The 17548-nt window shown below is 57.5% G+C and overlaps 1 protein-coding gene across 1 annotated transcript in view; it reads right to left on the bottom strand.

Moving 5' to 3' along the window:
• Positions 1 to 17548, bottom strand: part of AGAP3 (ArfGAP with GTPase domain, ankyrin repeat and PH domain 3) — a 173802-nt gene that overhangs the window by 97863 nt on the left and 58391 nt on the right. The window contains exons 7-8 of the mRNA XM_054016984.1: positions 8478 to 8605; positions 2739 to 2894 (exon numbers count right to left, since the gene is read on the bottom strand). Of these exons, the coding sequence (XP_053872959.1) occupies positions 2739 to 2894; positions 8478 to 8605 (284 nt within the window). The remainder of the gene's footprint in view (positions 1 to 2738; positions 2895 to 8477; positions 8606 to 17548) is intronic.

Raw genomic sequence — 17548 nt, 5'->3', positions numbered from 1 at the left:
GCCCCGATTGATGACTTCCATAGTGATGAAGCATGAGCCCAGAATGAAGAAGCTGAGAATGAGCATGTCACCACAAGCCTGACGCGCTCCAGCAGGAGCGAAAGGGAGAGCGTGAACATGAACCGACGGCGAGTCCAGAACCAGTGGGTGCGTGGACGAGCGTGAGAGCGCATGAGAGAACCGGTGTGCACCGGTGCACAACAGCAAGTGTGAACATGAGCGAGAGTAACGGCGGGGGAGGGAGCAGGAACATCCATTAGAACTGGAGCACCACGGTGGGCATGACCACGTAGGAGACGCTACAGGCCCTTGTTGAGCGGAGGTGGGGTGACAAGGTTGGGGGTGCATGTGCTGGAGGGGGCTGGGAAGCAGCGGGGTGCACAATGGGAACTGTGTGCACTGGGGACGAGGGTGTTGGGGAGGTGCAGGTGAGTGAGAGGTGTATGCATTGGGCATATGGGTATGCACACTGGGAAGGTGGGTATGTGTGGGTGTTGGGGAGCAATGAGTGTGTGCATATACTGGAATAAAGGTGATGGGGAGCAGTGAATGTGCATGCACCGGTGTACGGGTGTTGGGGAGCAGTGGGCGGGTATGCGCACCGGTGTACGGGTGTTGGGGAGCAGTGGACGGGTGTGCGCACTGGTGTACGGGTGTTGGGGAGCAGTGGGTGGGTGTGCGCACCGGTGTTGGGGAGCAGTGGGCAGATGTGCGCACTGGTGTACAGGTGTTGGGGAGCAGTGGGTGGGTGTGCGCACTGGTGTACGGGTGTTGGGGAATAGTGGACCGGTGTGCGCACTGGTGTTGGGGAACAGTGGACGGGTGTGCGCACCGGTGTACAGGTATTGGGGAGCAGTGGGTGGGTGTTGGGGAGCAGTGGGTGGGTGTGCGCACTGGTGTACTGGTATTGGAGAACAGTGGACGGGTGTGTGCACTGGTGTTGGGGAGCAGTGGGCAGGTGTGCGCAATGGTGTACAGGTGTTGGGAAACAGTGGATGGGTGTGCGCACCGGTGTACAGGTGTTGGGGAGCAGTGGGCAGGTGTGCGCACCGGTGTACAGGTGTTGGGAAACAGTGGATGGGTGTGCACACTGGTGTACAGGTGTTGGGGAGCAGTGGATGGGAGTTGGGGAGCAGTGGGTGGGTGTGCGCACTGGTGTACAGGTGTTAAGGAACAGTGGACAGGTGTGCGCACTGGTGTACAGGTGTTAAGGAACAGTGGACGGTTGTGCGCACTGGTGTTGGGGAGCAGTGGGCAGGTGTGCACACTGGTGTACAGGTGTTGGGGAAGAGTGGGTGGGTGTGCGCACCGGTGTACGGGTGTTGGGGAATAGTTGACCGGTGTGCACACTGGTGTTGGGGAACAGTGGACGGGTGTGCGCACTGGTGTACAGGTGTTGGGTAACAGTGGATGGGTGTGTGCACCAGTGTACAAGTGTTAAGGAACAGTGGACGGGTGTGCGCACTGGTGTACGGGTGTTGGGGAACAGTGGACAGGTGTGCGCAATGGTGTACAGGTGCTGGGGAACAGTGGACAGGTGTGTGCACTCGTGTACAGGTGTTGGGGAACAGTGGGGTTCCTAATTGCTGTGTGTGTTCAGACAGGTGGACGGAAGTGCACATGGGGCATGTTGGGATGGTGTGTGGGGAGGCCGAGGTGCCTTGGGGACAGTGGGGTGGCTGTGTGTGCACATGGGTGTAGAGTGTGCTGAGAGATGGGGTGCAAACACAACCAGCAGAAATAACAGCTGTAAATGTCCCCAATTGACTCCTCATGATGTCACGGGATTGGGGGTCCCTCAATCCCCTGGTTCAGATATGCCCAGCCTTCCCCCTACATATCAGCAGGGGCCCCACAAAGCTCCGAGGTGTCCAGCTAGCATCACACATGGATGCAAGAGGGGCTCCATGTGCCATTGCTGGCTCTGAGCACCACCACCCACGAGACCCTGCGTGGCCCATTCAGCCAGTGCAGAAACAGAGCCCCGGCCGCTGGGGACGTCAGCCCCTGCTCGGGGGACAGGGCCCCAGGGAGAGCGACGGGAAAGGAGCACCAGCGCTGCACGCCCACAGGCAGAGCCACTCCTCACCCCCCCCCCCCCCCGCGAGGAGGATGCACACGCACACAAACGGAGGATGCACTCGCACACATGGACGTGGAGGATACACACACAGGATGCACATGTTCATGCACACAGAGGAGACCCATGTACACATAGGATACACATGCACACGGAGCATGCACACGCACAAGGGGAGGATTCACACACACACACACACACACACGGAGGATGCACACGCACATGGAGGAAACACATGGAGGATACACCCACACACAGAATGCACACACACACACACACACACACACAGGATGCACACACACATGGAGAACGCACACGCACACACACACACACACACAGGGAGGATTCACACAGAGGATGCACACACACAGAGGATGCACACACGGAGGACGCACACACACACAGGATGCACCCACATACACACAGAGGATACACACACACATAAACAGGGAGAATTCACACGCACACAGAGGATGTGCACACGCACACACACACACACACAGCATCGTGCTCCCCACAGCCTCTCCGTGCCCCAGAAGTCACGCTCTGCTCGGTGGTCCCAGCATGCGAATGGCCGTGAGCAGGGCCGCCCTGTGCCGATGGGGCCTCTCTCCCCTCGCCCGCCTGCCTGGTGCGTCCCGCCGCTGGCCACACGTACCGTGAAGATGTTGGAGCGCCGCTTGGACTGCTTGCGGATGGGGGTGGGCGTATTGGAGGCAGCGATGGTCTCGATGCGCAGCTCCCGCTGGCTGATGCTGGGGGTGGAGGGCACGGAGGAGGAGTAGTCGCTAAAGGCGCCGCTGCCGTTGGTGGCCTGCAAGAGAGAGAGCTGGGTGAGCTGGCGTGCGACTGGGACCCGCCTGCAGGCTGCCCCCCGGGTGCCTACAACCATCCTCCTTGGGTGTGCTCACACTGTGCAACCTCGCACGGCAGGGCCACCTCAGACTGTCCCTGGCGCCCCAGGGAAGCCGGCTCAGACAAGGGCTTGGAGCCCGCGGGGGACCACACAGCTCACAACAACCCTGACTCCGTGTTCTCCCCAGGCTGGGATGCGGCTCGTGACACTGCAGCGGGGCTGGCTTCTCTGAGGACTGTAGGACTAGCCCCTCGGTGCTGGTCCTAGGGGTGCAGTGGGGTTTCCACTGTATGCAGGGTTAGTTCGGTTCAATGCTCTCGGCACCCCCGCTACACAGACTGTCCCAGCAGCCCAGGCAGGGCACGGCTGGCACAATGTCAGCTGCATGAGGAAGGCCAAGAAGTCCTGTGGTGAGCAGTTCTTCTCTCCTGCCCCTGCCCGGGGAGGCTGCAAACACCCCAAAGTAGGCCAGGGAGTCCTGCCAGACTCGTCACCCCCCGTGGCAGCTCCAGATGTGCCTGTATCCAGACAAACCTCTGACCCTGGTCTGATTCCTGCTCAGCCCCCGGACTCCATGCGGTCTAGTGGCAGTGAGTTCCTCAGGCCACGTGCACACTGTAAAGAATGGCTCCTGACTGTACAGTAACCAGCTGTTGGTGACAATTGTCCGGGGTGATCCCACTGCCGGGGCACATGCGGGGCCTCCTGGCCAGCAGCGTCCATTGGGGTTGCGCCGGCATACTGTGCATCCGGCAGCATCTCGCCAGGCGTCCCCCCGGGGATGCAGCCTCCCCCGCCACGCCCTTCCCTCACTGATCGAGTGAGGATCCACACACACCGCTGACAATCCCACGACGAGCGAGCAGCTCCCGAACGAGGCAGGTGGGGTCTGAGGAGGGAGCCAGATCTAGGCAAGGTGCAGACAACTCCATGGTGCAACCCTGCCAAGCTCTCTGGTAGCCAGGTTCCTACGTCTTGCTAAAGGAGCTGCAGCGCCGATACCCACGGGAGGGGAGAGGCCTGCAGCTCACAACAAACTGGGCTGGTCCCGTGGGATAACCTGTGGGGAAAAGATTGCCCCCAGAGCTATCACCGCGGGCTGCAAACTACCGGCAACTCCAGAGTGGTTTGTCCTATCTGGATAAGCAGAAAGGGCTCTCTGAGCACCCAAGCCATGCAGCCTCGCCTCCCCAGGGTGAGAAATCAGGTCGGTCACCTGCCTGCTTCAGATGGGAGCAAGAACGCACCTTGGAGAAGGCTTGGGGCAGGGACTGAGCCTCCCCCTGCCTATGAGCACCACGTAGGAAAGCAAGGCCTCAGGGCTCGCAGCTCACCATCTCTGGCTGTGGCAACAGCCACCGAGAGAGACTGGTGATAAAGGGAACAGTCCTTCTTGGGTCCCAGCAGACCAGGCGGAGCTGCTAGCTGGGCGTGGCCCTCTGATGGAGTAACACCCTGGAGGAGTCGGGTGAGCACCAGGTAGGCTCAGGCGGACGGCAGGCAGAGGCTGCAGCCAGGGGGGCTGTGACTGAAGTGACAGCAGGACCGGCTCGCTACAAGCGAAGGCGACAGTTCGGTCCTCGGGGCAGGAGTCTGTACAAGAACCAGGCGTGTCTGCAGCACGGCCCGCTCACAACAAGGCAGCGTTTATCTATCACCTGGACTCAGAGTCCTCAGGTTGGCACGGGGAAGCCAAGTGTCAGGCAGAGCCCACGCTGGCAGACGCAGCTGCTCTGACTCCCTGACACCCTCTCTCCCGCTCCGGCTGCAGGTCTGGGTGTCCGCAGCTGCACACCTAATACCCAGCGGCTCCCACCTCAGTGCCTCTGTCTCCACACGCTGGGTTCACACTTCAGCTTCCTCTGCTGCCAATCGTTTAAACTAATCTGCATGGCGGAGGTTTCCAGCGTCTCCGCAGAGGCCCAGATGTGGCCAGGCCTCCCATTCCGAGCTCTTATCTCCTGGTCCCAGAGAGGAAGTTAACCCCTTCGCACCCAGTGGGCAGCAACACAAAGGGAGTGGGGACATTGAGTCACACATAGTGTTTATAGAAATATTACCAAAACCTCCTGCATTCTCCCCAGCATGTGCCCCGACATCAGAGGACGGCTGTCCCTCCCACCAGGCGCTTGGTAAAGCCTGCTGGGGCCACAGCAGGCCGAATGGCCGTGACCTGCACTGGGCCTCGGAGATACCCCAGTGAGCCAGACACATGGTCACGGGTACGTAAGAGCTGGGAACTGATCTCGAGGCTCTAGGCTGGGCGTGACGGAGGTGGGGGTTACCATCCACCCCTGAGGCACTGGGTGAATTTGCTGGGACATGGTAAGTTCAGGATCAAGCGCACATGCCCAAAAGGAAGGGGGTGAGGGAACAATGGGAGGAGAAACCCTGGCCCCCAAAAGGCAACGCCCCTCCTTGATGATCCCCAACGGAGCACGGAGGCCCCCTCTTCTCAGCAATGGTTCACATGAAACATCCCCGAAGGGGGAAAGAGACTGGAACTAGCCCCAATGGCTACCTAGAGAGCCCACGAGCGCCAGGCGAGCGCAGCCCCTGCTGGCAGAACACAGCCAAGAGGCTGCCGGAAGGGGGCAGCGAGGGCCAAGGCTCTGGCAGGAGCAGAGGAATGAGGCAGAATGGGCAGAGCTGGACAGGAGCTCTCTCGGGGGGCTGGTATCGGCTCTGAGGAGCCCACTGGCCGGTCCGGCCCCGATCACGGAATGGCTCCTTTCAGTAGCTGGGTGCGAGAGGCCCAGGGAACACAGACTGGCTTCAGAGCCCTTGAGGGTGTGCAGAGATCACTGGGCGGGGACGGCCAGGGCTGCAGGATGAGGTGCTCTCTCAGTGCTGGGCTCGCTGTCTTCTCCTCCAATGCTCAGGGTCTAGTGAACTGTCACATGTGCGGCCAGGAAGGAATCTTCCCCCAGGTCAGACTGGCTGTGACCTTTTCGCCTCCCTCCGTAGCGTGTGGGTGCAGATCACTCGCCGGGATTATCTGGGTCTCTCTCGCTATCATTCCCTGCCATTGCTCGAGCATGGTGCACCTCAGTCCCACCCAGTCTCTGCCTGCGGCACATCAGTCGCCTCCCGTGTGTCTCAGCCGGGTTGTTGCGCTGAGTGGGCAGGTGCTGGGCTAGACAGGAGGTCAGACAGATGATCTGGTGGCATCTTCTGGCCGTTAAACTCTGTGACTCTAAGAGAAGGACCAAGCCCATGAACTCTAATAGAAACTCACCCAGTGAAAGACGTCATTCTGGCAGCCCTGTTATCTCCTCACCACCTTGGCATGTTCAATTCTGTGTTTAATCCTTGTTTCACCCACGTTAAGTGCTCCTGGAGTCAGGCTCCCAGCTCTGAGAGGCAGGGACAGTGTTTGTACCTTCCAGGTCTCTGCTGTGGGAGCGGATTTGAATAAAAGACGCGAACTCTCGCTAGCAGCTCAGCTCAGACTCTTGGGCAGACAAACATCCAGTTCCAGAGACTTGCTGCTCCCTAGTGTGTCCAGCACCTCCTCTCGTACCCAGCGCCTCACCTTTACCTGCAGGGACAGGGCAGCCATCTCCCAACATCCTCTCTGGATGGAAGACTGATGGCTCTCTGCAATGTCCTCCTCCTCCTTACCTGCGCCCTTCCCCCGGGCTCCCAAGAACCCACCCATTTTTTCACAGCCTTCCTGCTTCTCAAACACTCCGACAATATTTTGTTTCGAAGTCTTCGGATATTTGCTCTTTAAATTCGCTCATGTTCCCCATTTCCGCGCACGCCTTACCTGCCGGAGTTTGTTCCTTCTGCGGGCCACCCTTGGCTGCATGTCCCCGGCCCAGGAAGGGGTCTGTTTGCCTCGGGGACCCTGGAACCTGGTCACGTAGCCAGACTGGCTAAGCTCTTGCTGCCCTGCCACCTTTGCGGTCTATAGTTTCCCTGCCTCCTCGGACTCTGTTTTGGTGCCTCCGGGCTCCCACGCTGAGTCGAAAGATTGTAACATCCTCACTTTGGACGCCAGGATCTTCAGGGTTTGGAATCCCCCTTCCCAGAGCCGAGTGTCACTGGGCCGGTGTTTGGTACCTTCCCTCCCATCAGGACAGTGAACTGGTCCATCCCACGGTCACTGGTACTTGGCGGCTCACCCAAGTTACTCCTTGAACCCGCGGCTGTGCGCTGGGAGCACTCCCTGTGCTCCAGGATTAGCTACTCCAAGACAGTCATTTCCAGCGTGGAGAAACCCCCTTGTGAGAACTGACTGAGTTAAATGCAGGGAGCTGAAGTCCCCCATTACAACTGTTTGCTTAGACCTCGCTGCCTCTCCGATCTCCCTCAGCACTGCGTGAAAGGTCTCCTGTCCCGGAGCTGGATGCCCTTGGTACAGTCTGACCCTGGGGGGGGGTGCACAGGGCTGGAAGGCACCTCCTGGGTCACTGAGTCCGGCCCCAGCTATCACAGGCCACCCCATCACATCAGCCCGTTCAGAAACCGTTCAGCTCCCTCTCCACCAAATGGATCTGCTGTGTGCATGTCTCTGCTAGGCGTGTTCTCAAGGGATCTGTTGTGCGGAGTGCCCCTCTCCCCACTCCGGCTGCCCTGCCTGCGTGGGGTACAGCCACCAGCTCTGTGCCTGTTCTTCACACTCCCCTCCTGGGGCCAGGCCTTGAGTCACGGCCTTTCACTCATCAGTATCTCTCAGCGGAGCAGACCCATTTCTAGAGTTTGTTTCATTCCTTGGTGCAACGCCCCATCCTGCTTCTGGAGCGGTCTGCCCCCAAAGTCTCTCCCCAAACTCAGCCTGTCCCTGCCCCAGGTCAGCTGGGATTTCTGCCCTGGCTACAGCAGTCCCTTTGGCTCAGTGACCGCCCCAGTGGAGGCCTGTGCCTGCCTGACCAGGGCTCCTCAGGCCCTGTGGCATTCCCAGCTCCTAGACTGTTACCCCCAAACCTGGCCTGCTCTCTGCTGGCCGCCTGGCTCCCTTTGCTGATGGTGGAGCCCATCCCTTCTGCACGGACTCTGCCTTCCCCAGAACCCCATCAACACAACCCCTCCTCCTCCACCACCTTCGGTACCCTGCACTGGGTCCCTGGGGTTCCCCGCAGGGCTGGCCCTGCCCCTGGTGCATGGCAGGGGACAGCCACGGGCCTTGGCATAGAGCCTGTTCCTAGCCCTGGAGCTGCAGCTCCCAGGAACTCACCCCACCCCCTGGGCTTCCCCCAGCGCCCTCTAGGAGCCTCTGGAGCATCCCCCACGCTGCGGGAGGGACCATCGGCCTCCCCTACATCCAGCTCCCCCATCTACAGGGCCCGGGGTAGCCAGGCTAGACTCTACACGCTGCCCCAGGGCTCTGGGGGCCCCATGCTGCTTGCCCTACAGGCCCCTGGCCCCAGGCAGGCAGTGAGCTGTTCTGGGCCCTAGGCCGGCAGCCCGCCGCCGGCTGCTCTTCCAGCTGCACTGGCTACTCCAGGGTGTGTGTTCAGAGACAGGGGCTAGGCAGAGACAGGCCTGACCTTTCAGTCAGCGGGGGAGTGCTGGGGTGGGGGTCCCATATCTCACCTGGTTGATGTGCACAGAAGGAATAGAGGCAGCGGAGACAGACGAGTGGCTGGGTGAATTGGGCAGGGACTTGCAGGGCCCTATGGAGAGCTGCTGCTTCTTCCGCAGGGCCACCACCTTCTGAGCCACTGAAAGAGAGAAGAGAGGGGCTAGGGTCAGACGGCTTTCCGCACCCAACTGCATCTCCAGAGCCGTTCAGAGAGACCCCCTGCCTCTGCCTCTGCCTGCAGCCAATACCTGGGGCTTCAAACTGCCCCTCGCTGTGGCACCGGGGACTCCAGCGGCACATCTAGCCTGCGGCTGCCTCAGGAGAGCGCCGTACCACTGCAGTTTGCCCTGCCCTCGGGGACGTGTCCCACAGTTCCTGGCACTGCTCCATAAAGCAGTGGCTTCAGGGGAGTTGTGAAAGATCTTCTAGGAGCCCAGGTGAACTGCAGGAGAAAAGGTCAAATGCCCATAATTCCTTGGGACACACCCATCAGTCTCTGGCACTGGCTCCGTATCCAAGCCCTGGTCTCAGAACGGGGCCAGGCTGAACCATCGGCTGCTGCAGCTTTGGAAAGCAGTTGCAAGGCACCTGGGGCAGCGGAGGGGCTCCCGCAGAAGCGGAGGAGGATGCAGCAGTTCACACAGCCAGCTCCTGAACTGGGCATGCGCCAAACACACCAGCTAGCCCTGGCCTTCATCCCAGCTGCTCCTGTGATCCGCCTCGAATGCTCCAGGTGCCCCCATCCCAACCGCCCCATCCCTGTCCTCCAACCTGGGCACTCGGCACCTCCATCCTCCAAACTGGGAGCCCCCCAGTCTAGACACTCCTCTACCCATGTTTAAACAAAGATAAACACCCCGTCTCCTGTGACCCACCCGGTAAGCACAGGCTCAGAGCCCAGGCCTTCAGTCTCCTGCTGGAGCCCTGCCCACCCTGGGGACAGCAGACAGCTCTACAGAATGGCTGATGCACATGGGAACGGGGGGAGCAGGCGCCCCGGTGAGGGGCCGTGCAGAGAATGCCCTGCCAGGAGCGCTCCTCTCTCCTACATGTGGGGCTCCAGCCAGTGCCCCACTGATCACAACGGCATCAGTACAGCATTGGGAGGGGTGCCCCTCACACAGGCAGGAATTATTAGCGATTGTAGCTACAGGTACCGCGAGGGACTTTGGGTGGTGAGTTTGCACTTTGGCCGAACGGCCGTTTCCCTCCTGGTTGGTTTGGGTTTGTATTTTTGTGGCGAGGGAGCACAGTCCGACGGATGTGCTGCCTATGCGGAGACCTTCGGCAGAAATTCCTTCATTGAACGAGCATAAACACGCAGGACAGCTGTGAGATCCCACGCAGGGTACACACAGCCCTGAACCGAGGGCAGCAGGGCCATGACGTGTGTGTCTTGGGCAGTCTCATTTTCTCTGCCACCATCACATGCAGGAAAGATGCCTGGCAGGTGAAGGCGCTGCTCTGAATAACCAGGTGGTGCAGAAAACAGCTGCTGTGTCTGCCGTCCTCTCTCTGGAACCACGGCGCCCAGAGCTCATTTGCCTATTCTGCCATCAGCTCTTGTCCCGGCTCTCTCCTGCTCAAGACGGAGTGTCGACCCCGAATCCCTCCGAGGAACAGATTCTCTCCGGGCCCTGCTGTGTGTACTTGCTCTGACACTCGGATCCCGCAGGCCTGACCCACCCCTGCTCTGGGAGCTGCGGGGGGTTGTACGGACTACGAGGAATAAGAAGTGACAGGGATAATCGCCATAGCGACGGCACTTCCACCCTTGGACCAAGGAACGCCAAGCCCAGCACCGCCCCTGCATCCTACAGCTGCAAGTCACAAACTCCGCAGCCAGGCAGGGGAGGGGCAGCAATGGAGGGGGCAGGTTTGGACGCACGTGGGGGGCGGCGGTTACGGCTTGCAGGGGAAGAGCTCCCTTCGGAACAGCTGTCTGTGGCGGGTCCCGGCAGATGGAAGGGGGACAAGCAAGGCCACTGGGGTTCTGCATCCGGAGGATACCAGAAAGCCAAGGCTGTGCGTGTTTCTGTGGGCGCAGGGAAATGCGCTGCTCCCCGCTGTGCCCCCCAGCTAGAGCAGCGGCTTTATAAACGCTACCCAGGCCCCGCTCCTAAGGACTGGGGCACTGAAGGGCTCAGGAAGTAGGCGCTTCCCTCAGGAGCCAGGGTTCCTAGAGCACTGCCTTTGCACGTGCACACTCGTGGGGTGCCGCCGAGCTTGGGGAAGCTGCTGGAGGGCAGAGCCTGCTGGGGCCATCCAGGCACTGGAACCAAGGAGCCCGGGGGCTCCAAAACAGCCCGAGTGCCTCAGTTCCTTCCACTACAGCCCAGAAGCCTGCAAGGGGAAGGAGAGCCAGCCCACGAACACCCCCGCCAGAGCCTCTGCCTCGTCCCACAGTCCGAGCTGGCTGTACAGACCCAGCGGCGGCAGGATGCAGAACTGGTTCCCGAAGTGACTTCAGCTCGACGCCCGGCTGAGAGTGGTGCCGCGTGAGTATCTGCACAGAACTCCGGGAGCAGCCCTGCTGATAAGGGGTCTCTCGCTGCAGGTGGGACCCAGCCCCCAAGCCCAGACCCATGAGCACCCAAACCTCCACCACTGTTTGCAGCAGGAAGTGTGAGTCTGCCCCAGCTGCAGTGTAGACACACGCTATAGTTCTAGCCTGGAGACCTGGCAGAGGCAGGCCACTGCTGCCCCCTTCTCCCTGGCAGGGTGAGCCCTCAGGCCTTGTCACCCTAGACAAGACACCGCAGGCTAATGCCACTAGCCGGGTGCTGAGTGGAGATACATCCCTTGTGCTTTCATCCCCGGAGGATGCAACAAGTTTAGGAAGTTTCCTAAATGGTGAAGTCCTGGCCAGACAAGAAGCCCCGGCCCTGCTCACATCTACAACGCGGAGTCTGACTTCCCTGGGGGGCGAAGTCCTTGGCCGAGAACAGGGAGATTAGAGAGGTCTGATGCAGGTGGATTGCAGACAGCGCCTCTGGCATACGTTTGGGATGAGGACTCAGGACACGTTAGCCCCTGTAGAATACAGCAAAGGGAGGATCCGTTATTAAAACCGAACCCTCCCTGAGCCAATGTCTGTGTTACGCCCAGGGCGTGAATCGCATACACGCCACCTGCTAAAACCAGGAGCGGAGCTGCAGTAGCACAGGCAGGGGCTGGCTGTGCCAGGTACAAACCCGCTGAGCCCCCGGGGTATGTACTTGGGGCTGCCCAGGCTACCCCGGCGACGTTACGTATTTCAGCGCGCTCTCTCAATGCGCGAGTGCGTCTACGCGACCTGGGGATCGCACCCCTCCCTCGTAGCACAGACGTAGCACGCGGAGTCAGGCTAACGGAACGGCGAGGAAGCCATCCGGCCAGACCCTCAGCCGGGTCAGTCAGAATAGCTGCAGTGATTCCAGTGGAGCAGCCTCCGTTTACACCCCACGAGGATATGGCCCAGGGTCTTCAAAGGCAGGAAGGAGAGAGCGCTCCAGGCGAAGTCCCATGATGCAGCAGGCTCTCTGGAGGTATTAGCCAGGGCTTCAGGAATCCTGCAACAGCAGGGAGACTAAAATCAGCCGGACTCTCCACTGGGGGGTTCCTGGGGAGAAGACAAGGAGCGGCCCAGAGACTTCAGCTCTAGCCAACAGTCCCAAAGAGATTAGACAGGCAGGGGACAGGCAAACATTATCTGCTGCCCACAGAGAACCTTTTCCCTCCCCAGAGCAGAGGGCTTTCTGCATGCCGTCTGCTCGCCTGCTGGGCTCAGCAGGTCTGAAATGCTGCCCTGAGATTCAGGCCAGGAGGCGGTGCGATTCCCGAGCAGGAGGCAGGATCAGCCCATCTCCTTGAGACAGCAGGGCTCAGGGTACCAGTAGGAAAAATGACGGCTCCCATAAGAGATTTGGGAGGGCCTAGCCCAGGCTGCAGCAACCAGCATGACTCGAGCTCTGGCAGCGGGGAGACGCTCCAGCCTAGCACGGCCATGGGATGGAGTCTCTGGGGCAGAGCGAAGGGCACTTCACACTGATGCTTGCTGGAGAGGGGTCCGCCACTTCTTTAACAGCAGATCCACCGGGGCCTGTTTCAAGCAGGATTCCTGTCCCTGTCATAGATACTGCATCTGGGCTCCTCACAATCTTTAGTGTATTTATCATCACAGTGCCCCTGTGAGGGGGGGCAGAGCTGTTACCCCATTTTGCAGTTGGAAACTGAGGCACAGAGAGAGAGACCAAGGGCTTGTCTACATGGGACGTCACTGTGTGGCCAGCGAGGGCGCTGCAGATTCACACTCTGGCTTGTTGCACAGTAATGTCTAGTGCAGACAAGCCCCACGGGACACAGCCAGGATCACAAAGGATGTTTGCTGTGGAGCAGGAACTGAACCCAGGTCTCCAACCACCAGACCCAGCCTTCCTCCCCGTGCCCACGGCTGTCTCCAGTGCTCTCTTTGCCAGCAGGATGACGAGCCAAGCACCAGTCCCACAGAGCCATTCCCACCTAACAGGTCTGGGAATATGCACTGGTTTGGTGATAGAATAGGAAGTGTTCACATGTGATTGGGCAACACAACATCACATCCCCTGAGCAGCAGCACAGACGATTTTCCAGCCTATCTCCCAGTTCTCGGTTCCAGACACTGCTGCAGAACATGGTCCCCAAACATCTCACTCCCACGAGCTGTCCATTCTGGGGAACCAGCCACAGCCTCGGTGATCATCCCACGGAGGGGCTCGGAGAACTCAGCTGCACTCCCTTCAGCCCAGCGCCCAGGAGCTCCCACCAAGAGGTGGGCCAGGGAACACTGCCTCGTCATCTGCACTGAGTGTGAATCCTGCAGCCAGCCAGGGCTGTGGCAGCCTCATTTGCAGCGATGCCAACGTATGTGTGACGAGACCAGATGTCCCTTAGTCCCAGGCAGACTCCCACTGATCTCTGAGGATCCTGCCTCAGGAGAAGGGTAACTGGCAAACATTCCTGGAAGAAATGCCTTGGCCTGGCCTGAGCCTCGATGGCCCCACAAAGGATATTCTTTGGGCAGGCAAGAGAGTGGACTTGTCTCGAATCCAGAGACCGAGGGCCTGGAACACCTTGAATGATTCCCTGAATGCCTGAGGAGAACAGGGACAAACTAGCCAATTGTCTAGCGATGGGAACATCTTGACACCCGAGATGGACATGAGCCACTCCCAGGCATTTGGTGACTCCCCTTGGTGCAGCCCCTTGCACTGAGAACGGACACTGTCCCTCCGCAGAGAGAGGCATCATTCCGACAGCCACACAGACACAGACATCGTTAGGCAGAGAGCTCCAAGCCAGTTTAGAGGGGACAGGGCAACACATGGAACTTCCCAAGGAAGCTAGGTTTCAGAGTGGTAGCCATGTTAATCTGTATCAGCAAAAACAACGAGGAGTCCTGTTGGCACCTTAGAGACTAACAAATGTATTTGGGCATAAGCTTTCGTGGGCTAAAACCCACTTCATCAGATGCATGGAGTGAAAAATACAGTACGCAGTATATATATTACAGCACATGAAAAGATGGGAGTTGCCTTACCAAGTGGGGGGTCAGTGCTAACGAGGCCAATTCAATTAAGGTGGAAGTGGCCTATTCTCAACAGGTGACAAGGAGGGGTGAATATCAACAGAGGGAAAATTACCTTTGTAGTGCCAACAAGGCCAATGCAATCAAGGGGGACATCGCCCATTCCCAACAGTTGACAAGAAGCTGTGAGTATCAGCAGAGGGAAAATTACTTTTTGTAGTGACCCAGCCACTCCCAGTCTTTATTCAAGTCTAATCTGATGGTGTCCCGTTTGCAGATTAATTTCAGTTCTGCAGTTTCTCGTTGGAGTCTGGTTTTGAAGTTTTTTTGTTGAAGAATGGCCACTTTCAAGTCTGTTATTGAGTGTCCAGGGAGACTGAAGTGCTCTCCTACTGGGTTTTTAATGTTACAATTCTTGATGTCTGATTTATTCTTTTGCGTAGAGACTGTCCGGTCTGGCCCATGTAGTTGGTCTCTGGAGGGCCACAAAGGGAAGAGGCCATTTCACATGCTGGATGAGAAAACCTGTCCTGAGGAGCTCACCTCTGCTCTGAGCAGCTCCTCAGGAGGGATCCCTGCAGCGCAATGGGGCGGCAGAATGGAGTGAAACTGGGTCACGTACCCAAGCTGGACGAGATCTAGCAACTGGATAAGATTCCATGCAAGCTGCCAAGCCCCAGCCCGCAGGGAGGGAAGCAGAAGTCAGAAATGTCAGTGGTTTTCAAGCAACACACCAGATTTGCAGCCTTGCTGCTGAAGGTGACATATGGCGGCCGATGAAGCAGATCTGCCTCAGACATTTCTAAGGAACGTCTCCAACACTGGAAGGATGAAGACTCCCTGTCCCTGGTGGTGTTGGACTCAATGGTGCACACACAGGAGCCTGACCGTACACTCCAGCGCTGGCACAGACAGAAGGAAAGGAGCCCAAGCCCTTGCCGCTGGCGAGATGGGTAAAGCTGCAGCTCTCTCAGCACTCACCGCACCTTGCAGGAATCGTTCCACTTGCTCCCTGGACTCAGGTGAACAACTCTGCCTCTGCCAGGGCAGCCCCGAGAAGTCCAGCCCAAAAGGGCCCTTGTGTAGAGGCCAGCTCAGCACGGTGCAGAAGCACTCTCAAAACGAGGGTCTGCCTGAGCCAAGAGCCCCACGCGCTGGTGGCCTTGGTCATGGCACTGATTTCCTCCGAGCCAGGGAAGATCCTGGCACTGAGAAGCACCTTCACCCGCCCGCTCTAAGGGAACAAAGCTTTGCTGGAGACGCTTCACCACCAAGACACCAGCAGGTCCCTGCTGAGTGCCGGCAGCTAAGAGCATCATGTGCATTACATAAGAACGGCCATACTGGGCAGACCAAAGGTCCATCTAGCCCAGTATCCTGTCTTCTGACAGTGGCCAATGCCAGGTGCTTCAGAGGGAATAAACAGAACAGGTAACCATCAAGTGATCCATCCCATCGCCCATTCCCAGCTTCTGGCAAACAGAGGCCAGGGACACATTCCTGCCCCTCCTGGCTAATAGCCATTGATGGACCTGTCCGTGAACTTCTCTAGTTCTTTTTTGAACCCTGTTATAGTCTTGGCCTTCACAACATCCTCTGGCAAGGAGTTCCACAGGTTGACTGTGCATTGTATGAAGAAATACTTCCTTTTGCTTGTTTTAAATCTACTGCCTATTAATTTCATTTGATGGCCCCTAGTTCTTGAATTATGAGAAGGAGTAAATAACACTTTATTTACTTTCTCCACACCAGTCATGATTTTATAGACCTCAATCATATCCCCCCTTAGTCGTCTCTTTTCCAGGCTGAAAAGTCCCGTCTTATTAATCTCTCCTCATACACAAGCCATTCTATACCCCTAATCATTGGGGTTACCACATCTGCACACAGTATTCAAGATGTGGGTGTACCATGGATTTATATAGCGGCAATATGATATTTTCTGTCTTATTATTTATCCCTTTCTTAATGATTCCCAACATTCTGTTCGCTTTTTTGACTGCCACTGCACATTGAGTGGATGTTTTCAGAGAACTATCCACAGTGACTCCAAGGTCTCTTTCTGGAGTGATAACAGCCAATTTAGACCCCATCATTCTATGTATAGTTGGGATTATGTTTTCCAATGTGCATTACTTTGCATTTATCAACATTGAATTTCATCTGCCATTTTGTTGCCCAGTCACCCAGTTTTGTGAGATCCCTTTGTAACTCTTCACAGTCTGCTTTGGACTTAACTATCTTGAATAATTTTGGATCATCTGCAAACTTTGCAACTTCACTGTTTACCCCTTTTTCCAGATTGTTTATGAATATGTTGAATAGGACTGGTCCCAGTGCAGACCCCTGGGGGGACACCACTATTTACCTCTCTCCATTCTGAAAACTGACCATTTATTCCTACCCTTTGTTTCCTATCTTTTAACCAGTTACCAGTCCATGCGAGGATGTTCCCTCTTATCTCATTACAGCTTACTTTGCTTAAGAGCCTTTGGTGAGGGACCTTGTCAAAGGCCTTCTGAAAATCTAAGTACACTGTATCCACTGGATCCCCCTTGTCCACATGCTTGTTGACCCCCTCAAAGAATTCTAGTAGATTGGTGAGGCATGATTTCCCTTTACAAAAACCATGTTGACTCTTCCCGAACAAATTATGTTCATCTATGTGCCTGAGAATTTTATTCTTTCCTATAGTTTCAACCAGTTTGCCTGATACTGAAGTTAGGCTTACCAGCCTGTAATTTCCGGGGTCATCTCTGGAGCCCTTTTTAAAAATTGGCATCACATTAGCTCTCCTCCAGTCCACAGGCACCAACTCCGTGGGTGCTCCGGGGTTGGAGCACCCACAGGGAAAAATTAGTGGGTGCTCTGCACCCACTGGCAGCCAAGCTCCCCTCCCCGCCTCGTCCCACCTCACCTCTGCCTCCGCCTCCTCCCCTGAGCGTGCCATGTCCCCACTCCTCCACCTACCTCCCAGCGCTTGCCGCTGCCAAACAGCTGTTTGGTGGCATAGCAAGCTCCAGGAAGAAGGGGGGAGGAGGCGGGGCTGGGGTGGGGATTTGGTGAAGGAGTCGGAATAGGGGCAGGAAGGGGGCAGAGTTGGGGCAGGGACTTTGGGGAAGGGGTTGGAATGGGGGCGGGGAAGGGGCGGGAGGGGGTGGGAAAGGGGTGGAGTCGGGATGGGGCTGGGGACAGAGGAGGGTCAAGCATCCACTGGCGCGAGCAGAAGTCAGTGCCTATACTCCAGTCATTTGGTACAGAAGCTGATTTAAATTATCTGCAATCATACAATCATAGAATCATAGAATATCAGGGTTGGAAGGGACCTCAGGAGGTATCTAGTCCAACCCCCTGCTCAAGGTAGGACCAATTCCCAACTAAATCATTCCAGCCAGGGCTTTGTCAAGCCTGACCTAAAAACCTCTAAGGAAGGAGATTCCACCACCTCCCTAGGTAACCCATTCCAGTGCTTCATCACCCTCCTAGTGAAATAATGTTTCCTAATATCCAACCTAAACCTTCCCCACTGCAACTTGA

This window comes from Malaclemys terrapin, chromosome 2 (genome assembly GCF_027887155.1).
Source record: "Malaclemys terrapin pileata isolate rMalTer1 chromosome 2, rMalTer1.hap1, whole genome shotgun sequence".
Lineage (NCBI taxonomy): Eukaryota > Metazoa > Chordata > Testudines > Emydidae > Malaclemys > Malaclemys terrapin.
This window is presented reverse-complemented; position numbering and strand designations above follow the sequence as displayed.